Below are 26,429 nucleotides of genomic sequence, written 5' to 3'. Positions count from 1 at the left end.
CTGTTGTGATTGTGCCTTTTATCTGAAGGGAAATCGAGCTGTGGATCTCACCGTCTTTCTTCGCCTCCCGATCTAAGGGAGGGGAAAATCCTACCCACCCAGGAAGCAAACACATCTCTTAACTGGAGGCAGATCTCCAAGGTATCTGTGGTGTCATCTTCACCCAGCACCCCATTCCCAGCTCACACAGCTACTTCTGGTGCTAAAATGGGACCGGATCACCTAACCTCTTCCTCTGAAGTCTGTCTTGACTGATGGCACCACCGTCCACCCCAAATTCCAAGCCCTACATCGTGGGGCCATTGACGATGACTTCTCGCTCCGTCTCTCCAAGAAACATCCCTAAGCCCTCTCCCTCCTGCCCTGAAACCTCTCTCCAGGCACCCTCCCCCCCTCCCACTGCCACTTCGGTGGCTCCGATCCTGGAGCCTCATCTGACGCCTGAACGACTAGGGTGGGCCTAAGCCACTTGTTTCCATGCAGTCCCTCCCGACTGCCACCTGCTCCCTGATTTCCTTGCTGAAAGCGGAGTCTCATTTCACATCTCTGCTTAAAGCCCTCCTGGCAGTCTCTGCGGCTAACAGCCAAATTCCTGGACTAGTGTTGACACCAGAGCCCTCAGGTCGGCCCCCACTGCCCACCAAGCCTCTGCCCTGGAGCATCCTGGAACACCCGCCATGTTGTGTGCCCGGCGCTCCCCAGCCGCCACGTTCACACGAAGACATCGCGTGGCTTTACCAGGGCTGTGCCGTCCGTGTCTCCATCACCAGATTCTCCCCCAGCCTCTGTCGGTGCCTCCCCACGCCCCGCGCCACCTCTCCCTCTGCGGCAGAGCGCGTGGTAACCTCTGGCTTAAAAGCCACCTTACTGCAGAGGCGGGAGCTTCTCAAGGCAGCGAGCCGCTCTCTCCTCACCCCCGTGGCCTGTGGACTCACGCCTGATGCCTGCGCACGTTTGGCAGAGACTGAGCCGGGGCTGCCACTGGAAGTATTTTGGGGTTTGCACCAGGGTCTGACCTCAGTGTAGACACCCTTACGAGATGAACATACATCGCTGAGAAATGTTTTTTTTTGTCCCGGCTCAAATATAATGTGAAAGTCAGTGCTTTTAAAGCCAGAACTGAGGTGAACTTTTCAGTGTTCCCGATGTTCTGTAGATTTACAGTATAGGAGGCCTAATGCAATAAAAATGATTGGCCATGAAACACTAAGGGGAGAAGGGTAAGTTACGTTAAGTGCCAAGTTCCACCTTTCCCCAACTAGAATATTCGGTGTCCATTTCACAAAAACGAGACCGGGCTGAGAAGCTTCCACATCATTATTCAGTGGGCCCAGCTCACTGCTTCAAACTCAGCTTCCTATAGGCCACGCTTATTTCCCTAATCCACTCCCAAGGAACAGACGTACAGCCACTGAGGATGAGAAGTGGTTACCGTAGACTCATGGCGGGAACGTCTGGAGCGCCCTGGGCAGGTGGTGGCTCTCCCCGCAGGAGCACGGCTTCCCCTTCCACCGCCCTCACTGAGATGGGGAAGTCGGGCAAATTCCTACTGGGCCTCATGACATCAGGAAGCACGGTCCAGGTTTAGGCAGATTCTTAGATACACATCCATTGGCTCCCACTAAACATGGCCAAGTATCTCCTACAGGCTGGATATCCCATATCCAAAATGCTTAAGGCCAGAAATGTTTTGGATTTTTTATTTTTTTCAGAGTTTGGACTATTTGCATATACATAATGAGACATTTGGGACGTGACACGAGTCTAAACACAAAATTCATTTATGTTTCACACACACCTCATACACGTAGCTCGAAGGTAATTTTAGACACTATTTTAATTTTGTGCATGAATAAGTTTTGACTGTGACTATTGTGGGGTCAGGTGTGGATTTTCCACCTGTGATGTCATGTCAGAGCTCAAAAGTTTCAGGTTTTGGAGCATTTTGGATTTTCTAATTGGGGCACTCAACCTGTAATAAAAAGGGAATACTTGCCTTGTTTAAATAAATATTTTAAATACAGTGAGATCACTAGGGAGGGTAAGCAGGTGCTTTTAACAAGAAATTGTTTTCGTGGGCCGAATCCCACATAGGCCAAGCCCTGTGGAGTCAGCTGTGGTTGAGACCAGAACCAGCCAAATCCCGCCCTGCCAGACATGACTTCCGGTAACTTAGCCCACAGGGAAGGGCTCCTGGCTCTGAGCAAATGACCCCCTTTCCCGGCCAGGGAGCACAGCCTGCTGCAGAGCATGAAAATCAGGGTCACAAACAGCAAACGCCAAATACCCTCAAAAAAGCATCCTGAGCTGCCATCTTGAGGGTCTTTCTTTATAGAATCATTTGCAAACTTCTGATAGATTTTTGAAATACTTAGCAACTTCTAATAAAATTTCCAATGTTCTAATGAAGTCACACTATAAAAGTCTGCTATTATTTCCTTGTGGAATGAGTACTGTAACTGGATAATGTGTCTGAAAGGTGTTCGTATCCTGAGAGACACTCCCCAAAACACAGCGAATCAGGTCCTGGGAGACGCCCCCCAAAACACAGCAAATCAGGTCCTAGGAGATGCCCCCCAAAACACAGTGAATCAGATCCTGGGAGATGCCCTCCAAAACACAGCAAATCACGTCCTGGGAGACGCCCCCCAAAACAGCAAATCAGGTCCCACACAACGTGTACAAAGTTAACAGAAGCAGGTAGCAGGCGGCCAGATTTCGCAGAAAGCCTCAGTGAGGCCAGTGTCATGGCCACGCTCAGGTTCAGCTGAGACTCTGCTTCCTGGAAGGAAAGCTCCTGTCCTGTCCCCTCCTGCAGGCCCCACAGAGCAGCTGGACCCAGGTACAGAGACCCAGGTGCAGAGCCAGGTGGCGGAGGCCGAGCAGGCTTGCTTTGTTTTTGTCTCTTTGGCAACCATGTGCCAGCAAACACCTAGTTTACTGTCACATGGCTGCAGGGTGGTGGCTCGGGGAGGAGGCAGCGGGTTTTCAGGAGCACGTTCAGCCAGCTGCGCTCTCCTCAAAGCTGATAAGCACGCCAGTTCTCCTTACCCCAGGTCATCCCTGCCCGTTGTTTAGGGAACAGGGGCTGATTCTTTGCTTTCCTTGCAGCATTGGGCCTGGCCTGGCACAGAGCAGACGCTGGGCACACACTTCCCAAGTAAGTGAAGAAGGACGGGATGAAGAAAAGCACCCCTGGGACCTTTGTCATCTTCTGCTAATTCATTTGTTCTTAGCTCCACACAGAAAACAGTTTGGTTTTCTGAAAATTCGTGCCTGTACATAGAAGTCGTGGGAAGTCCTCTGAACTCCTCTTGGCAATCGTGGAAAGCAAAGGTCTCCTTGCAAGAGCAGACCCCTCCATGTGATTCTGAAGGAAACTGTGCGAGGGTCTCTGCCAGCCACTGCTCCCTGCCTTGGCCACTGGGTGGTTTATTATGTCATACTTGTCAAGGCACCGTATTTGGGATAAGCACTTGCATTGGGTTTGCTTAGCACACTCTTTACTTTGTCCTTGAAAAAACAGACTTCTCTGGGGTGAAGACAAAGTGGTCTCCTGTCCCCGAACTTACCTGACACTGCAGGGTTTGGAACAAATATCCCACGACAGGGCTGGACCTGGTGTAGCCACCACATTCTGTAAGTTCCAGGGGTCTTTAAACATAAGAAAGTGATGAAGGGTGTGGTAGTTCCTGCACTTTCAGGATAGACAAGGTTCCCACAAATCTGAATGGTTTAACACAGGGGTCTCCAAGCCACGAGCCACAGACCGGTACTGGTCGGGCTGCACAGCAGGAGGTGAGCAGCAGGTGAGTAAACAGGGGGTAAGCAGGAGGTGAGCGGCAGGTGAGTAAACGGGGTAAGCAGGAGGTGAGTGGCGGGTGAGTGAGGACTGCCTGAGCTCCGCCTCCTGTCAGATCAGCAGTGGCGTTTGATTCTCCTAGGAGTGAACCCTACGGTGAACTGTGCATGTGAGGGATCTAGGCTGTGAGCTCCTTATGAGAATCTAATGCCTGATGATCTGAGGTAGAACAGTTTCACCCTGAAACCATCCCTACCCCTGATCTGTGGAAAAGTTGTCTTCCATGAAACTGGTCCCCGGTGCCAGAAAGATTGGGGACTGCTGGTTTAAGAGATTGGCAAATTAGAAAAGAAAACATCACTGAACTCACATGGAGTCTAAGAGCTCAGGAAGGACTTGGGTCTGGTAGCTCCATCCCCTGCTCAGGGAGGACTCCAGTGTGGTAGCTCCATCTCCTGCTCAGTGAGGACTCGGGCGTGGTAGCTCCATCCCCTGCTCAGGGAGGACTCCACTGTGGTAGCTCCATCCCCTGCTCAGGGAGGACTCGGGCGTGGTAGCTCCATCCCCTGCTCAGGGAGGACTCCAGTGTGGTAGCTCCATCCCCTGCTCAGGGAGGACTCCAGTGTGGTAGCTCCATGTCCTGCTCAGGGAGGACTCGGGTGTGGTAGCTCCATCCCCTGCTCAGGAAGGACTCCAGTATGGTAGCTCCATCTCCTGCTCAGGACAGAACGTTCCTCCAGGCCGCACAGAGCTGCCGAGAATTAAAATGCACCACACCTGAGCACCCACAGGCACCAGCTCCGCAGGGAAAGGTTCACGTGCCCAGGCCCTGCTCCCCACACCAGGCAAGCGCTGGCCTTTCCACAACTTTCCTTTCCGCTATTTTAGAAATACATTCTTATCATGGCAGGGCTGTACCCCAAAGGTGCTTAACAACCTTTTTGGCTCACCATGTAGAATTAAAAAAAAAAACGCAGTAGACGAGGACCACAGAGAGCATCATGCATCCCGGGCAGAGGCAGCCGCACCACCACCACGGTGTATGCATGTGCGCTGCCACAGATGCCATTGCCTTCCCTCTGAATCAGTGCAAACTCCCGGTCTCAGCCCCAAGATGAGTGGCGTGTGCACCTCCAGAAGGAGGCCTCCTCGCCCTGCAGCCTGACCCTGTGACTCTTCTAAACACACGGTTTATTCAGAGCAATCTTCTGATGCCCAGCCCTGTTCCCCTTCTCTGAAGAACAAAAATATAGAGCAGGATTCCAAGTAACTGTGACAATGGGTGTGTGTTGCTTGGATGAGGCTGTCCCCTTGTGGGCTGGGCAGGGTCAGTTCTGGTCATTTCTCACAGGTCCGCTGTGACGAGGGGGACAATCCCACCACTGTCCGCCCACAGCGATGGTGCTCGTGGGTACTTCCCACACCTCTGCCAGACTTCACACTTTCCAGACACACACTGGCCCCTTCCAGGCCCTGGACAGGGATGGGAGGCTGGATGGGGGTGAGGGAGCCCAACGCCTAACCCTCTCACCACTGTGCAAAGACCAGCAAGCCACAGTATGAAGGACTTCCCTTTCCTCTGCTACCACCATGGAAGTGAAAACGTTGCATGCAGCGCGGGCCGAGACCTCACACCCGGCCCCCTCCTTAGTCTGCCAGACCGTTTTGGGCAGAGCAGCTAAAATCTCTGAACTCCAGGACTCAATTGTGTGGCTGCAGAAGGCCAACTCTGCTTCCCTTGCTGGGCCTCTCCGACTTGGTTTTAATTTGTCTGAGGAGGGGAGTCTGAGCAGTGAGTGAAAAGCAAGAGAGGAAAAAGACAAATGGGTGCTGGTGCTGACCTTGTGCTGGGTGGATCGGGGGCAGACAACGAGCCCTGGGCTGCGTCCACAAGGTCCCCGCCCCACAGCGGGGGCTGCAGGTGCTCCAGGCTCACGCCACCCTCCGCGTGGCTGCAGACAACAGCGTTTCGGGAAGGCGCTGGAAGGGGCAGGTGGAAGGAGGTGCCTTCTGGGACCCCATCCAACCTGAACCTGAACAAGCTGCAGAGACCCTGCGGCCCTTGCTGTCTGCGGCCCTGCAGCCGGGTGAAGGGATGGCTTCAGGGAAAGGCAGCTCCACTGAGTGAGTTCACCGGGTGCCATCTGCGTAAAAGGACCCATCGAGATGGAAACGCGGCAGCCCAGGGTAGCTGTGGCCCTGCGACCTCATGTGCTCCAGCTCCGGCGCTGGCTCCCAGTCCCACCTGAAGCCTCCCCGGAGCCTTGGGCAGGACGCCGGCTCATTTTCTTGTCAAATCTAACTGCATATTGACCAAGAGTGGCTACTGCCACCCTTGAGGCATCCCCACAGTCCTGAGAGAACCCTAGATGGCCCTGGTAGAGTGCAGCGTACACTCCACTGTCGGGGGAGCCCACCACGGTCTATGAGGTAGGCAGGGGAGTGAGGGCGCAGTGCAGACCCGGCTGCAGCAGGACTGAGGCCCCGTGGGCAGGGTTGGCACCCTCGGCCCAGTGTCCACCCACAGGCAGGCAGGCAGGCCCCGCCCAGCAGACTCTCCAATGGGGCTTCCCTCCCTCAGGGGGTCCCCGGTGTCACAGAGAGGTTTGCGTGGCTCCTGCGTTTCTGTCCTAACCAGTAGGCCCAAGGGACCGCCTGTCCTCAGAGACACCCCTGTGGTCTCCCGGGAGCGCCGCCACTGTCTTAAACACCCCTGCGTGGTGGGTCCTCCGAGGGCAGTGGGACCGTGGGGAGGTGGGAGGTTTGGGGGAAGCCCAGGTGTGAATGGGGTGGTGGTGGTGTTGATGTCTACTAAGCTCCTGCTGTGCCCTCCCACACCGTCTGCAGGACACTCTGACAACCCTGTGATGCACAACATTTCTCTCAGTGACCTTCTGACTCTCCTCCTCTGCAGAACGGGTGAGTTCAGAAGAGAGTGGATGCAGTTTTATAAACAGCAAAGCTGCGACTCTGAGGACAAGGACTCAGCACTCTGGGCCCCGGGAAAGCGCCACACGGCATTCGGCCGCGGCCCCATCCTCACGGAGGCTGTGTCTTCACAGGCAGGATCAGACTCCGAACGCATGTCATGCCAGGCAGACACACGGATGGCATTCAGCCAGTGAAGGGGCAAGCCCTCATTCCAGGGCATTTTCTGGATTTCAAGTTTGAATGAAGGAAATGCCTTCTGAGGCAGGAGACCTGCTCAGCCCCATGCATGGCCCCGGGGGGCTCACTGACCACGGGACAGGAAGAGGAAGAGTGGCCGGGACTCACAGCTCCCTGCACGGCTGACCGTGGGAAGCTCTGCATAAACTGGGCTTCGGTGTGCCGGGGCCGATCCTCAGGCACGTCACTGGGTGTCCCATGGTCAAGGAGACCAGCAAAGTGTTCGGTCATGGCCTCGGCTCTGTCCTGCACCTGCAGCCGTGGCCCCCGGACATCAGAGCTCTCAGGACATGGTGCAGGCTGAGCCCCCAGCTGTTTGCACAGTTGTATGAGGCTTAGGCTTGCCAGACAAAGGGAGGTTATTTGCTTTTGGTAGCTGTGACATAAATTAGGGTCAGATGATAACTTTAGTGTGAAAAGCTCATTGGCTCCTTATCCCCACTCCCTGAGCTACTACATATTCCACAGGGGACACAGACTGCATGTGCCCTGTGGAGCACGGGGCATCCACAGAGGGCACCTCCACGCCGCCTCACTCAGAGGCCGCCTCGACTGCTCCGAGCACACCACCTGCGAGGGACTCACAGGGGACGAGGAGACTCACCCTCAGCCACGGACAGCAGCCAGGAGCACCACTCAGAATACAGGTAGTAGCTTTTCATTTCCGCCACGGAAATCCGGACAGGCTTTCCGTCCCCCATGGCGAGGATCAGCTGCCGGGGAGGACACGCGCTGCCCTGGGCTCCCCACAACTCTCTCTTTGTAACAGGACCTTTCTATGCTGAACTTTGTCCCCTAAAATCTGCATGAGGGACCAGCTGGCTTTTTACTTTCATTTCATCTACTACCTGGGACGGAGTATGCCAGGTAATTACCCTCCTGGAGGCCGATTCCTGGTCTGCCCTGATGTTTACATGCAGGTCCAGGTGACGCACCACGCCCGCCAGAGAGGAACTTGCGGAAAAAGGAACGAGCCTGAGCTATTCTAGCCTTGGGTCCAGGCACAAGGGACCCCGCTGGGGGCATGGCCTCCCTTGCTTTAAACAGGCAGCCGGAAGATGAAACGCAGCAGGTCTTCCGCTGTGCCTGGGGAGCAGCATATTCCTGGGGAGGCTGAGCCAGAGAGTCCTGTCGGGGGTGACTGCTTGCCAGTCTTCCTCCATCTCATCATGGCCCCAAATGCTGACACCACTGGCAATCTGAGGGATGGACAGAAGCAGAGGGGCCTCTGAAGGAGGATGAGCTACACAGAGACACCGGGACCCGCATCCTGACGCCCTCTTCCCTTCCAGCTTTCCCTCGAGGGAGTCAAGTGTGATCGCCGAGGGACTGGTTCCTCCCAGAAGAGCAGCTTTGCTTTGTGCGCGATCTTAGATCCAAATGTTTTCCTTTTTGCACGCGCTACCAGGAAGCTTAAAGGGGAGTTCCGCTGAGATCACTCACCCTGGGTGCCTCAAATGTATTTATCTGCTTCTTATGGTGAATCCTGATTCTGTTTGAAACTTCCTGTGCCAATCTCAAACACGTTTTATGAAGAGAATTTCTAGGCCAGGCGCAGTGGCTCACGCCTGTAATCCCAGCACTTTGGGAGGCTGAGGTGGGCAGATCACGTAAGGTCAGGAGTTTGAGACTAGCCTGGCCAACATGGCGAAACTCCATCTCTACTAAAAATACAAAAAAAAATTAGCCAGGTGCGGTGGCACACACCTGTTATTCCAGCTACTTGGGAGGCTGAGGCAGGAGAATTGCTTGAATCCAGGAGGCAGGGTTGCAGTGAGCCAAGATCACACCATTGCACTCCAGCCTGGATGACAGAGCAAGACTCCATCTCAAAAAAAAAAAAAAAAGGAGAATTTCTAAATTCTAAGTAAAACAATCTGTTTTTCTTGGCTTAATTGGAACTCAGCTCCAAATACCCCAGGGCAGAGCAGCACAGGTGGACCCTGGGAGATCTGGCACCCGGCGAGGGTGCTGCTGTCTCTGAAGTATGGTGGTATCTCTGCCACCATGCCATGCAGGACAGAGGGGAGGTGGACAACCCTGGCACCGGCCCCAACCTCCACTCAGTAAACAGACAACATCCACTCTTGGTTATCAGAAAATTGCCACCTGCAGAGCTACATTTTCTCCCAGCACCGTCTCCTCCGGGCAGAGGAGGCTCCTCCTCCATGTGAGTTTGGAAGTCTGCCTGCCTCCTAACCCAAAGGGGCTCTTTTCAGTGCTCAACCCAAGGAAAACAGCTGCAGCATGGGAGAGGTCTGTCCACAGAGATGCAGAAACCAGCCTGACCCAGACACACGGGTGGACGGGTGGAGGAGGAGGAAGCCAGGCAGAAGGGAAGGCCCAGGAGGCTGCAGACGCCACATTTCCCTGGGGCCACAATGCGTCAGAGCACTCAAGTGTCCGTCACCCGCCTCACATCCTGATTACCAAGGGCAGGGCCGGTGAGATAAGGCAGGTGACAGAGCTATAAAGAGGCCACAGGCATCCGACGCTCCTCCCGGCTCCGTCTCCGCCTACGGCTCTGCCGTGCCCAGCACCATGGGCTTTGGAGATGGGAACCTGCAGCGTGGCGGGCCTCAGATGTTGGGTGCTGCATTTACGGAGCTTGACTCAAGCCCCGCTGGGCCCCTCGAGGTGCAGGGCAATGCCTGGAGAAGGCCACCTGCCGGATAGAAGGGAGGAGGCTCATCCTGCAATTGTGAGGTCCGGCCTGGGTTTCCGCAGTGCCACTGGGCACGCTCCCCAGCAGATGGGAAGCCAAAGACATCTTAACTTTTTTATTCTCATGACACAGAATTAACTTCTAGGAGTTTCTGGTGAAAAATCCCACGGTGGATCTTACTGGAGCTTCCCATCCCTACCCAGCTGCCATGAACCTGCAACCCTAGACCTGTGTGAGGGGCCCTGCTACCCCCTCACCTCCAACAAACCCTGAGGCACCTGCTGAGTGCTGCGTCCCTGCCACAGCCTGTGGGCCACACCTGAACCTCACCTCAGGCTTTGCACTGAACCAGCCTGGCTGCCCCCACCACTTTCCATGCCCAAAGGCATCAGGAAGTGCTTTCCCCAACCTCCCCACCGGAACCAGCGCCTTCCTGGAGTCACCACCATGGACCTGGGGACGAGCCACGCCCCAGCCCCAGCCCAGCTCCTGAGGGTTCTTCCACCGACACCTCTCCACACCTCGGTGCCCCTCAAGCTTCCATCCTCGCCCTTGTTCTCTGCAATTTCCCTGATCATCCTGTCCTTTGTCATGGCTCCAACTGGGTGTCAGCTCCAGCCCAGACGTCACTTCCAACCACAGACACGATCACAGACATCACACCAAGCCCCTTATGCAGCACGGGCTCAGCCACTGCTGGGACAGCTCACCCTGTCCTGAGGGTCTGCGGCATGGCCCCTGCTCAGCTCTCCCTCACCATGTCTCTCCCCTCCCACAGCACGCGAGAGCAGGCCTCTTGGCACAGCTGTGACGCCTGCCTCCCACCAGACACAGTGAGGGCTCAGCAGCCCTCTGTGGCACACACCCTCCTCTACAGGAGGCCCCCCGGACTCCCCGTCCGCCGCACCTCCCACCTGATAGGCAGAGGGGGCAGAGCCTTGGGGAGATGCCCCCGGCCGCCTGCCACAGAGCCTGGGCTCGCTCCATCCCTAGGTCCCCTGCTGCCACCCACTCTGTGGCTTCCTGCAATCCGCAGGCTCCAGGCCCCATGGACGCAGCCACCCTTGGCCCAGCATCCACTCCTCTCCATTGCACGGCTGACATCTTGAAGAAAGCCTCCATCACCTGCTCTTCCTATGCCTCCACATCCTGTGCCTTCGGCCCTAGCTCAGAAATCCCCTTCATGAGGTGGGCACAGCCTCTATTACTAGGAGTGTGTGGGGTTTCTCTGCCCTCCTTGGAGCCCACTAGGCCCCTAGACCTCTTTCCAAAGCTCTCCAGCTCTGTCCCTTGGTCCCCCTCGTTGACCCCATGCTCTCTGCTGGGGCCCCTACTGCCCGACCCCTCAGACAAGGCCTCCACTGCTGCACTCCGGGCCTAGTTCTCCACAACCTTCAGGTCCAACGCGAGCTGAACATCTTCCCCCAGCCCTGACAGGGGCCTGCCCAGTCCAGGCCTGGAAACACAAAGGAGCATCTGTGACTCCTCCACCTTCCAATCGGAGATGCACATCCTGGAAAGAAAACCTGCGGGGTGCCGAGCTCCTGCCGAGGGAGACAGCCAGGGCTGGGAGGGGGCCGGACAAGGCTTAGTCCCCAGGGGCCCATGCCAGGTGAGTCACGCTGGCGGCCCAGGCAACGGGAGGCAGAGGGCACTGGGCTCTGAGCCGCACCCACACCGCCTGGCCTGGAGGAGGAGGCCTCACACCTGGGCCATGCGTCCCCCTGCCTTGCCTCGGGGTGTGGACCCTGCCGGGAGCTGGTGGTCATCCAGTCTCAGGCTCACAGGCCCAGGGACCCAGAGTCTGCCTCTCACTACACCCAGGTGATCTGTGCCGCGGGGGCCGCTCCACCCAGATGCCATGGGACCAGGGCTCGATGCACACTTCCTTACAGGATGGGGGTGTCTCACCACCCTCACATTCCAGCCAAGGGCAGGACGTGGCTCAGTGAGTGTGAACGTCATGGACAATGTCTTCACGGGGGACCAGAGCACCTCAGAACTCCCAGCGGATGACACTCTCCTCGCCTTGTCTCCCAACACTGCCACCGCAGAGGGGCCCTGTTACTGTGAGAGTTACAGGGACAAGTTCACTGTGGCTCCTGCATTCTCCTGCTCCCACAAGGAACAGGGTGGTACCCCATGGTGTGGAGACATCTTGGAGGTCCTTATGTACAGTGAGGGGATGTCTCAGGGGTTCTCAGGCACAGGAAGGGGACGTGTCAGGGTCCCCAGTGCACAGGAAGGGGACGTGTTGGGGTTCCCAGTGCACAGGAAGGGACGTCTTGGGGTCCTCAGTGCACAGGAAGGGACGTGTCGGGGTCCCCAGTGCACTGAAAGGGGATGTGTTGGGGTCCCCAGTGCACAGGAAGGGAGGTCTTGGGGTCCCCAGTGCACAGGAAGGGACGTGTCGGGGTCCCCAGTGCACAGGAAGGGGATGTGTTGGGGTCACCAGTGCACAGGAAGGGGACGTGTCAGGGTCCCCATCTCCAAGCCCCCACTGTGCTCACGTCCAGGGTCTTACGACTTCAGCTTTGGGAGGGTGGTGGGGCGTGAATGGAGCGCTGGTCACCCTGGCGTGTGCGGAATTCACGCACAGCCCCTGGCTGCCTCCCTCACACCGTTATGTGGTGGATGTCAGTGGACTCAGAGGGAGGCTGGGATCTGTTATTTTAGCCCTGGGGTACTTGCACCCACACTGCACGCTCAGCTGACCGGCAGCAAGTGACACAGTCCTCCTCAGTGTTACAGGCTCTGTCCGTGCCCAAGGCGGGGGAAAGGGAAAGGCAGGGGAAAGGGAAAGGCGGGGGAAAGGGAAAGGCGGGGGAAAGGGAAAGGCGGGGGAAAGGGAAAGGCAGGGGAAAGGGAAAGGCGGGGGAAAGGGAAAGGCGGCAGCCTAAGAGGCTCTCCTGCGCATGGTGCCCCTCCTGGCCGGCGCCACTTGGCCCCAGGACAGTCAGGCATCGCCTGGATGTGTTCGCTGCCTCCCTTTCCTCTCCCTGACGCCCACCTGCCAATGCCCAGCCGCCGCCCATCCATCTCTGAAATAAACGCTCCCAAACTCCGTGGGGAGCCAGGTCAAAGCAGGGGCGGGGGCTGGCTCCAGCCAACTTCTGCCGCACGTTCCACAGCCCACCGTGGTTCCAGGTCGCCAGACGGGGGAAAGGGCAGGAGGGAGCGGAAATCAGCAACAAGCTCCTTTCTCCCCCTCAAGCCAGCAGAATGCCCTTGCTCCTCTGAAGTGAACAAAAGCACTGGTTCAGGCTGTGCCATCGGGCCGAGCAAACGTGCTGTTCCTGAATGGCTGGGAGGGGCCCGGGCAGCCTGAGCTCCTCTGTGTGTGGCGCTTCGAGCCTGCATTGTTGGTCCACCTGGCCTGGGCCGCGCCTGTGACAGCTCTGCACCCTCGTCCCACCCAAAACACACCTCTTGTGACGCAAAGGACACCCAGCTACCCACAGACTGCATGTGCCTGGGGGAGCTTCATTAAACCCGCCACTGCCGCTTCCCTCACTTTGAGTCCGCTTGTCTTTCCAGTCGGAGCGGAAATTCCTAAGCCCAGGTTCCACAACTGCAGGACAGGGCTGACCCAGAGATGAACAAAGAAAACTGGACCCACAGACCTGGAGCGGGACGCCCAGCAGTCATCTCCACCTTTTTAAAAACTCTCTGAGCTGCACAGGTTTTGCTGGTCAAGCAGTGAGAGAAATACCCCAGGGAGGCACCTGCCCGCAGAGAGGACACCTGCAGAGGGGACACCGCACCTGCCCCCACGCCCTGCGACCCCATTGCATCTCACCTGGACTCGAGCGCCCTGCAGTTCCCCAGCGCCTCCTGGGCAGTGACCACAGCTGCCGCAGGGTTCCCCAGGATGCTCCCTTCTCGGCCATCGAGCGCCCTGCAGTTCCCCGGCGCCTCCTGGGCAGTGACCACAGCCGCCGCAGGGTTCCCCGGGATGCTCCCTTCTCGGCCATCGAGCCGCCCTGTCACAAAGGCTGCTACAAAGCGGAGGCAGCTCCGGTTCTTCACGCAGGGACCACAGGCGACCCCCTGATGCTGGAGCCACAGCCTTCGGGTCTCTGCTGTGACAGCTAAAAGCCAGATGGGTGCCGCATGGTCACAAGAGACAGGTGCTCAGGACCCTGGTGACTCTGGGCTTCACCAAGTCACAAGAAAGAACCCAAGAGGGCTGAGCCGCCTCCTCAGAGCGCCCGGCCTCCTGGAGCCTGGCCCGAGCCACCACCGCCCTGCACGCCTGGAAGAGGAGGCAGACAATGCCGTGGTGCTAGAGAAACCCAGTTGCCGCGCCTGCCCCACTGTGTGCAAGTTCTGGGCCTTTCCTTCCTCGAACAGGGCGGGGGGCCTGCGTAGGCTGGACCGCCTTGCCTTATGGAGCAAGCCAAAAACACCTTCCAGGCCTCAGGAAGTCTCAAGTTCAAACAAACAACTACAAACCCAGAGGAAGGGAGGGACGTGCTGCTGGCTGTCCTGAAACAAAGTGGGAAGTTCATGCCTGTGGCCCCCGTCTGCTGCCGAGCTCCTTGAGGGAGGAAATGATGAGGTTGCTTTGCGTGGCCGGAGATGCTTTTCCCCAAGAGGTGTTGAGCTGGTCCCAAGCCAGCAGCTCCCACCCTCTGCCCCACAACTGCTTCCAAGGGGTGAGAGGTGACAGCGTCCAGGGCTCCCAATGCCCCCCGAGGTGACGTGCCACCATCGGGCTCTCAGAGTCCCTGGGCACCGTGCTGGGCACACCCAGGGCTCCAGGCCTCACAGCTGATGTGCAAGGCTGTGCAAATGGCCTAGTGCCATTTTAACTCATTATTATATGCTGCAGGCCACAGGGAGAGAAGGTGGCAGGGCTGGCGCTCAGGCCTGCTTGTGAAAGCCCACACGCTGTCTGGAGCACCACATGTGCCCTTCTGTGAGCTGATGTGATTAGAGCATGCATCTGGTTTGCAGCAGAAGAATGCATTTATTCAACATCGTTTACTGAGTGCACACCTGTCCCGCCAGCCTGCACAGGCGCTCACAGAACGGCTGGAGGGTCCCCGCCTACTGTGTCCTCCCACTGGCATTGGGGACATCAAGAGGGAAAGGCTGCTTCCATGCCCTGAGAGGTGGCGCCTTGATGTCCTATTAGCCTCCACAAATACAGTGATTCTGTTCAAAGTGTTCTGTGCTGGGTTTGCTCCTCTGAGAGCTACAGGTGTTGAGAGCCAGCTTCTGCCAGGAAAGACAGAGCTCCACATACCATCCCCCTCCTGCCTTCCACACCCACCTGCCAGATGCAACAAGGTGGTCCCAAGGCCGCTGCCCCCTGAAGCAGCCAGAAGCTTGCTGTCTGTGCTGCATCCCCCAAAACAGCTACAGAGGAAAACAGGGTGAGGGGCTTGATGTCTCAGCCACCGAGGAGCAGAGACCACAAACCCCGTTTTGTTGGGGGCTTGTGTGTGAGCCCAGGACAGGTCAGCCCTAACCCGACTCACATGAAAATGGGGAAACAGATGGCGCATTTCGCGTGGTGTTTCCAGAGCTTAGGCCTCTTTGGTTTTGTTTGTTTGTTTGGAGACAGAGTCTTGCTCTATCCCCCAGGTTGGAGTAAAGTGGCATGATCCCAGCTCACTGCAACCTCCACCTCCTGGGTTCAAGCAATTCTCCTGCTTCAGCCTCTCAAGTAAATGGGATTACAGATGCCTGCCACTACACCCAGCTAATTTTTGTATTTTTAGTAAAGACCAGGTTTCACCATGTTGGCCAGGCTGGTCTCCAACTCCTGACCTAAGGTGATCCTCCAAGGGCCTCTTTGAATAACCGGGAAATCAAGCCCTAAATGTTGGTTTCATCCACAAGGACAGATGCAGACAGGCTTTGTATTCACGGATGCAGTGAGTGGTGAACACAGGAGCCATCAGGGTCGCCTCTGGGGTCAGCAGCAAACCTCTCTCTCTGCCTTTCCTTCCCTTGTGCGTGGTAAGGTGCTGAGGAAAGTCAAGGAAATTGGAATGGCAGGGCCACTTCCAGCCGAGCAGGTTGGATGTGCACACATGTTCATCATTCAATGTCCTAAACATCTAAATATGTTTTAAAGATGTTACTAATTAAAACCGTTTTTCAAAAATCAATCCTGAGATATGAACCTCTCTCACGATCTGCTAATTTCTTCTCATATGTAGCGCATACAAGCTTTGGGTGCAGTGACCATCGTGAAAACCCAGCCGTCCTCTCCTGGCTGGCGGGGGCCACTTCCTCCCTAATCTCCTTGGTAGCCCCTCCATGAGAAAACACAAAAAACCCACATGAGATCCAAGTTCTTCCTGTCACCCCGCTGGTTGGCCTCAGGGAGGCTTGAGAATGGTTGGGCCCCTGAGAAGCGGGTTGACTTTTGTGAACCCCAGGAGTCTATTTTATACAATGTGGCCCCAAGCTACTGTTAAGAAATCCATATCAGTAAGTGGTATCATTTTTGGCAGTAAAAGAGTCTTACATTAACCACTCCATTAGTCGTGGAGTAGGGAGTTGTTTAGGGCAGGTCTTAAATGAGCTGTTGGGTGATTTAAAATTCAGCGCTCCTGGGCTGATGCGGGTGGGAGCCGCTGTGCACACCTGGGGTGCGGCACAGACAAAGGTGTCTCGTTTCCTCTCTCCGTAAAGCATGGGGTGCAGGAAAGGACAGAGCGTGCTTGTGGAGACCGACGAGTCCCCCACGCAGCCCCCACAGGGTGGCGACAGCAGCGCTGGGAAGCCCCACACTGTCCGACTGGCCCCTCTGCGCCAGCCCTGCCGGACCAGGTCCTTGTCTCCGGGTTTCCCGCTGCCCAGGAGGCCTGTGCGTCCGGTTTCGTGTGTGACTCCTCACCGCCCTGTTGCCTTCCCGCCATGGTGTCTGAGAGGCCACTCGCCAAGCAGCCCCTCGTCTCCTTCAGTCCCAGCCCTAGCAGCCCCTCGTCTCCTTCGGTCCCAGCCTGAGCAGCCCCTCGTCTCCTTCGGTCCCAGCCCGAGCAGCCCCTCCTCTCCTTCGGTCCCAGCCCGGGACCCGCCAGGGAAGGTTGTGGCTCTGGGTCTGGCGGAGACACCTTTGGTGAATGGCTTGGAAGGCCACGCGGCTTGGCCTCAGAGGTGCAGGTGACCCAGTGCTGCTCCCCGAGTGAGCATCACACGCTGCCCTCCGCCACAGCCTTGCCGCCCCATGAGCGACCTGAAGGCCGAGCCCAGAGCCGCGTGTGGTCCCCTGTGCAGCATTTAACAGGTGCTCCAGCTGGAATGCTTCTCTTCATTGTCCATGACAAGTTTCGTTTTAAAAGATAAGGCATTCTTACAGAAACGAAGTCTTGTTTGGGGCATTAGCTCACCATCCCTAATATATTGCCAAAAATGTCATTAATGAAACTTAATACTAGTTCTTTCCTTTAGTGAATTAAGTAGCACAATTATGTGATATGACTAATGCTGAGAAATTGGTTTTCATGCTTTGGGGATTTGTCTCATTTCTTTAACATTATTAATAGAGTAAAGCAAAAAAAAAAAAACAAAAACAAGCAAACAAACAAAAAAAAACCCAGAACATTTGCCGAGAGCCCAATTTAGATGCAAATGCCAGGCAATCCCATAATTTAGAAGGAACAATCGGATCTTTTGTATTTTCAAACTCACAACTGTAAGTTTTCTTGAGTGTCTCTTCCCAAAGGTTCAGTTTCTTCTCAGCACTGCGCATCTCCTGGGATTTATGCTGGACAAAGGCTCCTGGGGTGGAAGGAGGGAGGAAGGGCAGGAGCTCGCTACGGCAGAGGGGCCTGTGAGGTGCTGTGTGCTGAAGCCCGGGCTCGTGCTCTCTGCGACCATGGGCGTCTGGGAGAACAGTGACCACGGATTTCACCTCTATCATCATGCGACCGTAACGAGGTCAACCACAGACCCTTCCTCTCAGAACCTTCCTTTTCCTTCTCATTTACCTGGAAAATCCCCACATACTTCATTACCGGGATTGTCAGTGTGGTCACACACCTAACCGTATGTGAGGATGACCACGGCAGCGGCTCCCTGCTGTGCACAGGAGCTCATGGCGGGACCCGCCGGCACTAACCATGTGCACAAGTGACCCTAATGGCAAATGGTTCCCCACAGCTTCCTGCCTTCTGGGTGCTTCTCAGTGCTTTTCATGCAGATTTAACTCATTTGATCGTCACGTCAACCCTAGCAGGTAGGTGCTCTCCTGAGTCCATTTTGCAGAAGAGGAAACCGAGGCACCACACAGCCACAGACGGCAGAGCGGGGATTTGACTTCACAGGTCACGGGTCCAGCACCAACGATTTTAACCTAATAGTCAATGCAACCCTTCACAGGGGCCCCACTGACCTCACAAGGTGCAAAGCCTCATCCCACATCTTATCCACATATGACCACAGGACATTAGATGTTCAAACTTCAGTACTTCGCTAGAATTCCAATGTAGGCAGCTCCATTTTTGTGTGTGTATCAGACAAGGGCAGTTAGCTTGTAAATATTCTGAAAGGCGTAACAGATGCTTCTTTCTCCACACCCAGAGTTATAAAATGAATGTGACCAGATACATTCTGAGTTAATCCGAAAGGTAGAAGTGTGAAAATACTACTTACAGTGGTATCCTTCCAACTCTACGGACGGTGACGTGAGCTGACTTGGAGACGATAGTTCTGGTGAAAGAAGGGGCTATGTTGAGAGTGCTGCCTGCACATCGTGGGTGGCGGAGGAAACGAAACACACAGAAAAGGCAGCCGAGCTTTCCATAATTAGGCTGCAGAACTAACTTGGCTCCAGAAACTGTATTTGGTTAAATTATGAATCAGTAGACCCTAGGGTCTGTTAAAATTATTCTCTACTCATGAAAATGTGTTCATCAGACATAGCATGCCTTTCATGAGCAGCTGAAGCTTGGAGAACTTCTGATTGTGATGCTTATGCCTTGTTTTTTATTACGGCGAAAGCAGGTCTCCCGAGCCAGCTTCTCTCATATTTACTAGTCCCTAAAGTTCTAATTCTGGAGTTCACCCTCCAGTATCTCTCATATTTACTAGTCCCTGAAGGTCTAATTCTGGAGTGCACCCTCTGGTATTCAGCTGGTACCGATGATCAACAAATGTGCTTTTCCCCAGAATGTCTGCAAAATGAGTGGAACCCCTAAAATCCATGCGCTTTCCACACCCAAGGGGCCAGGCTTATAAAAAGCAGCAGAACAGCAGCATGCCAGGGGCGCAAAAGTCCAAGCAAACTCATCCAATGAGGTTGGCCACGCCGGGGGCTTCATGGACTCGGAGGTTGGCCATGCCAGGGGCTTTGCAGACTTGGAGGTTGGCCATGCTGGGGGCCCTTGCAGACCTGGAAGTCAGCCATGCGAGGGGCTTTGCGGACTCAGAGGTTAGCCATGCCCGGAGGCCTTTGCGGACCTGGTGCCCCTAGTTCTGAAGGGGAGTTTGCACCACTATAGAAGGTGGTCTTACCCTTAGGGAACGCCAAATGCAGGGAACTCCAAACATAAGACTAAGGGAGGAGGAAGCCAGCAGGTGATGTGGAGCGGCAGGTGATGAAATGCCAGATAAGGAAGTGCCAGGCAATGAGACACCAGGTGAGGAAGCGCCAGGATGGGAGCTGATGAAACAGTGGGGGATGAGGTCAGAGGGGGCAGTGGAAGAGTCAGGAGCAGCTTTGAAGAGGGATATCAGGAAGACGCTGGAAGGCGGCCACCATCCCAAGGCACAGGTGCAGCGTGAAAAGGCGCCAGCAACTCAGGAGGCGGTGGCCAACACAAGTCCCCACGAAACTCGGAACGCACCTCGCAGGCATCCCCTTCTCAGGTGCTGCCTGGCATCACTCACTCCTGAGACCTTGCTTGTGGTCACTCAGCACCAGCCCCTGGAGCCACGGGTCTCCCAGAAGGGCGCTTCAGGCAAACACAGGGCCGGCCCCCCAGTGTCCTCAGAGCAGATTGGAACTGAAATCCCTGGGAGCTCATAAGTCTGCCCCCGGTTCCACAGGTGAGGCCGTGCTCACGCCATCTTCGCATGGAGGGCGTCGGATTCACCCATCTGGGAGGGCTAAGCGCTGCATTCTCAGGAGTTCTCAGGACGCACTGAGCCATGGCGTCAGATCACAGAAGGTCAGCAACACGGGACACCAAGGATGCTCAGAGGACTCACTGTTTCCTCACAAGCCTCTCTCTGCTCAAATCTCTAAAACCTGCTTCTGAATCCCTACTAACAAGATCCATAACAACATCCCATGAAAGCGAATTTAAAAAATTAATTCTACCCATCTACCCACACATCCATCCAGCTACCATCTACCCATTCATCCACCCATTCATCTATGCATCCATCTATCCACTCATCCATCCATCTGCTCATTGATGCATCCACCCACCCATCTACCCACCCATCTATCCATCCATCCATCCTCCACCTACCCATCCATTCAGTCACCCAGTCATCCATCCATGCATCCACTCATGTATGTATCCATCCCTCCCTCCCTCCATCCATCCACCCACCCATTCATCTATCCAGTCATCCAGTCATCCCTCCATCCATACACCCATCCACCTACCCCTCCATCTACCTTACATACATACATCCACTCATCCATCTACCAACTCATTCATCCATCCATCCATCCACTCATCCGTCCAAGCATCCACTCATCCATCTATCTACCCATTCATCATCCTCCATTTATCCATTTATCCATCTGTCCACCCACACATCCATCCATCCATTATCATCCATCCATCCACCCACCCACACATCCACTCATCCACCCCTACATTCATCCACCCACCCATCCATCCACCCACTCATCCACTATCTAGTAACTCATTTATCCATCCATCCATCCATCCATCTACTCATCCATCCAAGCATCCACTCATCCATCCATCTACCCATTCATCATCCTCCATTTATCCATTTATCCATCCATCCACCCACACATCCATCCATCCACTTACACATCCATCCATCCATCCATCATCATCCATCCATCCATCCACCCACCCACACATCCATTCATCCACCCCTACATTCATCCACCCACCCCCCCACCCATCTACCCATTCATCCATCCATCCACTCATTTATCCATGCATTATCCATCTATCATCATCTGTCTATGACAAGAGTTAGTATTAGGCCAACTAATGGAAAAGGTGGGGCTAGATTTAAAGATTCTTCTACTACATTAGTTCCCCAAGTTTGGTTCCTGAAGAACTTCATCAAGAACTTAAAAAATGTCAGTTCTCAGACCCTACTCCAGACTTCCTGAATCAGAAACTCTGAGGGTGGGCCCAGCAGCCTGTGCTTTAACAAGCCCCCCAGGTGATGCAGATACATGCTGTAGTTGGAGGACCACTGTTCTGTTCCATCGAATGCTTAAATCAACTAGATCCATAGCATTGCTCCCTCTAATGTCTTCTACCTTTTCGCCAATGACTAAAATTCCAAAGAGAAAACCAAAACAGACGAAAATGAGCCCTATCACATAGAAGGGGGGCCGGGGGAAGTTGCCACTGGAAAGTGCCCCTGGCCTTGTTACTAAAGATCAGGTTCAGACGAGTATATAAAATGTCAATTCTCAAGGTCAAAGGCTACAGATTCACAGACCATATGGACAGCACACATTATCCTCCTTTACATGCAGATTAGCCTAGATAATGAAGGTTCTAGGTGACAGAAGAAATGCGTAAATCTGAAATTAAAACACAGCAGCATGTCCTGGACAGCAGCAAAGATAAAATGCCTGTGGGTTGGGGGTGAATCTACAGAGGGTGAAGTTCTGCGCAGCTGAATGAGGCAGCTGCCCTAAGGCCAGCCGCTGTATGCAATCCCTCAGCTGTGACCTAGCCCCGCCACTGCCCTGAGGACCTACGCCAGCTGCCACATCAGTGTCCTGTTGCCATCAGCTCTCACCTGGCACGGATCCTAGCATGACCCCGGAAGGAGAAGCAGCTCCATGACCTCCCGCTGAAGGGTGTTTGGCTGTAGGTGGGGAACTCTCCTGAGGAAGTGCTTGGAATTTAAACCCGAGGTGGGGATCAGGTTCACCTTGACCTTCACCCCTACCAGAGAATGTGCGCCACACACCCCTACACTCTGTGGTAGCATCACGTCAATACCGCACCATAAACCCTTGCCTCTGCTGAGCAGCACCTCACACACAGCGTGAGCAGAAAATGGGTTTGTGCTGAAGGAAGAGGCCAGTGTTAATGGGTGGTAAGTGGAGTATGATGCAGGATCACCTCCCCTAACTAAACACTACAGGGTGCTCATAACCGAGGATATCTGGTAAGCTGGATTTGAAAGTCCTGGTGAAGCATGCAATTATCGGTAATGCAGATGTGTGGGAGGACGCACATCTCGCTGCCTGTTCCAATGAGATGATGGCCCACACCGAGCGCCCGGCTCGCACGACGTTCAGTGAGCAGCCAGTGTCACTGCTGCTCTTCTGAGATAGCCTTTTTCCAATTAAAAATGCGCACATGTCTCTCGGAGCTCATGAAGAAACCCCAATCCCTAAAAACCTGGGGAATGACATCAGCCTCTGGAGCGGTTCCCACTCTGTGACTCTGACACCGAGCGGCACGCAGAGGCACGCAGAGCAAGGGGGGCTTTCTCCTCCACCCCCACAGCCGATCGGAAGCCTCCCTGTGAACCTGGCATCCACGCAGCCCTTCACCATACTCAAACCCTGCAAACCCTGCATGGAAAAGCTCCACTCAAGCTTCAGAAAAAGAGCTGAATCTCTAAGAATCAGGGAGCAGACGGCATGAAAATGGTTTTGTTTTCTTTCGACCCATATACAATAAACCCAGCAGCTTTGATCATAAAATTCCCCATTAAAAACATCTTGATTAGACCATCCCATATGATGGTGCTTATGCTGATTTAATCACTGGTTCACTCTCAGAATCCATCAGGGTGGGTAGAGAAAGAGAACCACACCCAAACCAAGCAACTGACGTTTTAATCTCCCAGGCAAGTACTAGTTAGACAACTAGTAATGGCATATATGACATAACATACGGCAACATCAGGCAAAACATTTGGCAACTTACTTTTAATGATATATCATTATTTCCTCTTCATTTCAAGGAAAACTACTTAAGGATGCCTCTCCTTTCTGCATAACACAGCCTAAGAACTCAGATGCGACCGCCTGAAAGCCACCGCCAGATGCAAGCTGTCAGCCCAGTCTCTGCTTACACCTAAAAGAATCGATCTGAACTGCTCTTCAAAGCTTATTTGAAGTAATATTTCGATTAATACTGAAAATGAATGTCCAGTCCACTCTTTACCCATACCGTCTCAAACATTTGTCTTAGGTTTAAATTGCATTTAATGAAGAAAAGAACCACCTGATTAGTCCAGGTTTTTTCATCCTCAAAATGAGCTTCCAGGTAGCTTCACCATCCCTGCCCCTGGCTCTGAAACCCCAAGCTCTGAAAGCCCTTGGCTCAGATCATTCTCAATTCGCAAGCACTGGTGCATTCTCCATTGCGAGGGCTGCGGACAGGCAGGTTGATGGGCAGATTTCAGACGCACAAATGGCTCCGCATGCAGACCCAGCATCCCTGAGAGAGCCCGTGTCACCAACATGCAGTCATTTTAACTATCCCGGGCAGTATACGATCGCCGACAGCCTCTGAAAACACACCAGCTACCAACCAGTGCCCCCCATGTCACAGCTACCACGGCTAGAAAGGAACACGAGGGCGGCTTACAAAAATCAGACGCATTTCCCCACATTTCAGCCCATGATGTCAAGCTTAAGCACAGATCACTGACGGCCAGCAGCTCCTCCTACCCGTGTGCTTGGAAACCGCATTTAATCTCTGCACCATTTCTTCCAGGGCCATCTCTTCAGTCCTCAGCCAAAACCTCATCCTCCGACACAACAAAAATGATCCTGGCAGATCCGCTTCCTCCGCACGGGGGGCGCCTGCGGGTGGGGCCGTGCGAGTGGGGAGGGGGCGCGGCGGAGGCGGGGAGGGGGCCGCGGCAGCGCCTTCAGCCTCGAGCCACCGCCTCCCTGCCCGGGATTGGTTCCGCGCCACCGGGAGGGGGGCGCGCGCTGCGCCGCGGGGGGCGGGGGGCGGCTCGGCGGAAGCGGAAGCGGCGCGCGCCCGCCCCGGCGTGTCACCACCGCGGGTCACCTGGGAGTCCTGTGAGTGCACCGCCGAGGTCACCTGGGAGCCACGCGGGTCACCGCCGAGGTCACCTGGGAGCCCCGCGTGTCACCGCCGCGGTCATCGGGGAGCCCCGGGGCTCACCAACGAGGTCACCTGGGAGCCCAGCATGTCACCACCGCGGTCACCTGGGAGCCCCGCGGGTCACCGCCGCGGTCACCTGGGAGCCCTGTGAGTGTATCACACAGGTCACCTAGAAATTTGTGTCACCGCCGAGGTCCCCTGGTAGCCCCGCGGGTGCCGCACAAGTGCCCCCGCCCCTCCCCGCGGTTCCGGGTCTCCACGCCCTCCTGGCTTGCGGGCAGCCGCGGAGCCGCGAGTGGACCGAACGAGTGCAGCTGCCTCCGCGGGGCCGCGCCTGGCCGCCGCCTCCCTTTACCTCCGGCCGCACTGTGGCAGGTGCAGAAGCTGCAGAGGCCGCAGCAGTCCAGCGCGCCCCCTCCGCGTGGCCACATGCCACCCGCGCCGCGCCCAGGTAAGCAGGTCCGTGGGTCGCTGGGTCCATGCGTGGGTCCGTGGCTGGCCGGGGATGGACCAGCCCCTCCCCGCAGGGGCATCGCCTGCCCAAGGACGCAGGACCCGGTGAGGGAAGCGCGCGCTGCAGGCACGGAGCTCTCCACCCTCTCCATGGTTGGCACCAAGCCACACTGTGCACTCGACACACGCAGCGTCCTGGCTGCCACCTGCAGATTCCAGCTCGTGTCTATGCAGGGCCGTGGCCGCCATCACAGGGCCATGCGCAAGAAACTCTCAGCTCTCCTCGCCCAAAACCGCGGCTATCCTTTTGTGGTTTGGTATTATAGGTAACATGCCCTTCCTTAAAGAAACAGTATTTCAGGCCTGTAGTCCCAACTACTCCGGAGGCCGAGGCAGAAGCAGAGGCAGAGGCAGGAGGAGCATTTGAGCCCAGAAGTTTGAGCCTGGGCAATGTAGCAAGACCCCCACACACACGCCTCACTCCCCAATCAGTCAAAAAAAAAAAAAAAAAAAGAGAGAGAGAGAGAATTCCAGCAGGGAGAAGTACCCATTTCCATGAATGGTTTGGGAATTCAAGCATCAAATGACTGAGGTTTGAACTACAGCTCATGCCAATAACGTGCACATGCACCAGCATTCCAGCGTCCAACAGAGCATGCGTGCACCATTCCAGCATCCGGCAACAATGCACCAGCATTCCAGAGTCCAACAGAGCATGCGTGCACCATTCCAGCATCCGGCAACAATGCACCAGCATTCCAGCGTCCAACAGAGCATGTGTGCACCATTTCAGCATCTGGCAACATGTGTGTCCCCCAACATCCCGGTGTCCAGTGGCACATGTGCACCTGGACTTTCCAGTGTGGTGACCTTTCAGGCACGGAGCAAGGCCAAAGGGATAAAAAGATGAAGGTGACGCAGTACTCGCCCTTATAGTGCCCACAGGTCTGGATAGGCCAGACAGATCTGGAAATAAATAATTCATAATAAAAAATAATTACAGAATAAGAGGTATAATAACCACAGATAGAAAGTATTGAGTAAATCTGTAAGAAATGGCTGCTTTTTTGTTTTTGTTTAACATGAGAAACATATTGAGTATCAGCAGTTTCACTTGGTTCTACAGAATCTCTTTGGAGCCCAGTGAAAGGAGAACTCTGGAAAGGCCTTGGAGTGGATGGGAGCCTCTCCCTGGTGGACAAGCGTCCCTGGGCTGCCCAGGGTGCCTACGGCTGCACAATTGCTACCTCCTGTCTACACATGGTCTGCAAAAAGTGCCCTCAAATGGGTCTGCTCCTAACCCATTCCCTGTCAGCTCAGGGAACCTTCACCACTCCCCATTCCCCACCACCCCCCCCACCCCAACCCTGCCTCTCCTGCTTCAGGGAAAGTCTGTCATCACGCAGAAGGGTCCTGAAATGCAGGCCCTGCCCTTTCCACTAGTCTAAGGCACAACACCCTCCCTGGTCCTCAGCCCACATGGTCCCAGGCCACACTCCCTCTGAGCACCTGCCCTCTTCTCCTGGCCGCTCTCCTGGCACGCAGGTGCCCTCCAGCCTGCCCAGCCTTGGGCTGCGTCAGGATCTACCAAGGGCTTGTTAAGCTCACACGGCTGGGCTCTGATGGCTCCTTGCTGATCCAGGAGGTCTGGGGTAGGGCCCGAGGATGTGCATTTCTAGCAAAATTCCCTGGGATGTTGAATGTGCTGGTCCATGCTTTGAGAACCACTGCTGAAATCTGTTGCATCTTAAAAGCAAGATGAAAGGAAAGGGCCACACCCTCTGGCCTGTCCCGCTTCTCTGATCTCCCTCTTCACCGCTTGGACATTTCCACACACGCTATCGGCTTCTTTCCTCAACCCTGTGCCATCGACTCTGTCCCCTGGCCAACATCCTCTGGCTGGCACCACGCCATGTTGGGTGGAGACCCTTGGTCTCTGTGGTTGTTGGCTTTATTACTTGTCAACTTGGCTGGGCCACCGTGCCCAGATATTGGGTCAAATGCTAGGTTAGATGTCTCTGTGAAGGTATGTTTAGATGAGATTGGCACTTATATCAGTAGACTTTGAGTAAGGCATGTGACATAACGTGGGTGGGCCTCACCCAAT

General features: G+C 55.2%; 1 protein-coding gene across 11 annotated transcripts in view; it reads right to left on the bottom strand.

Moving 5' to 3' along the window:
* Window positions 1–26,429, bottom strand: part of MCF2L (MCF.2 cell line derived transforming sequence like) — a 209,501-nt gene that overhangs the window by 104,177 nt on the left and 78,895 nt on the right. For 2 of the 11 annotated variants that reach the window (XM_054529278.2, XM_054529280.2), the window contains exon 1: window positions 23,464–23,670. The exons of 7 other annotated variants lie outside the window; for them this stretch is intronic. In XM_054529278.2, the coding sequence (XP_054385253.2) occupies window positions 23,464–23,542 (79 nt within the window). In that variant the 5' untranslated portion in view covers window positions 23,543–23,670. Of the gene's footprint in view, window positions 1–23,380; window positions 23,440–23,463; window positions 23,709–26,429 lie in introns of those variants that run through there. 2 more of the 11 variants (XM_054529283.2, XM_054529281.2) reach the window with 2 other exon arrangements.

The sequence above is a fragment of the Pongo abelii genome, chromosome 14 (genome assembly GCF_028885655.2).
Source record: "Pongo abelii isolate AG06213 chromosome 14, NHGRI_mPonAbe1-v2.0_pri, whole genome shotgun sequence".
In the NCBI taxonomy this organism is placed as follows: Eukaryota; Metazoa; Chordata; class Mammalia; order Primates; family Hominidae; genus Pongo; species Pongo abelii.
Note: the sequence above shows the minus strand (reverse complement) of the source record. Positions and strands in the feature narration are given on the sequence as shown.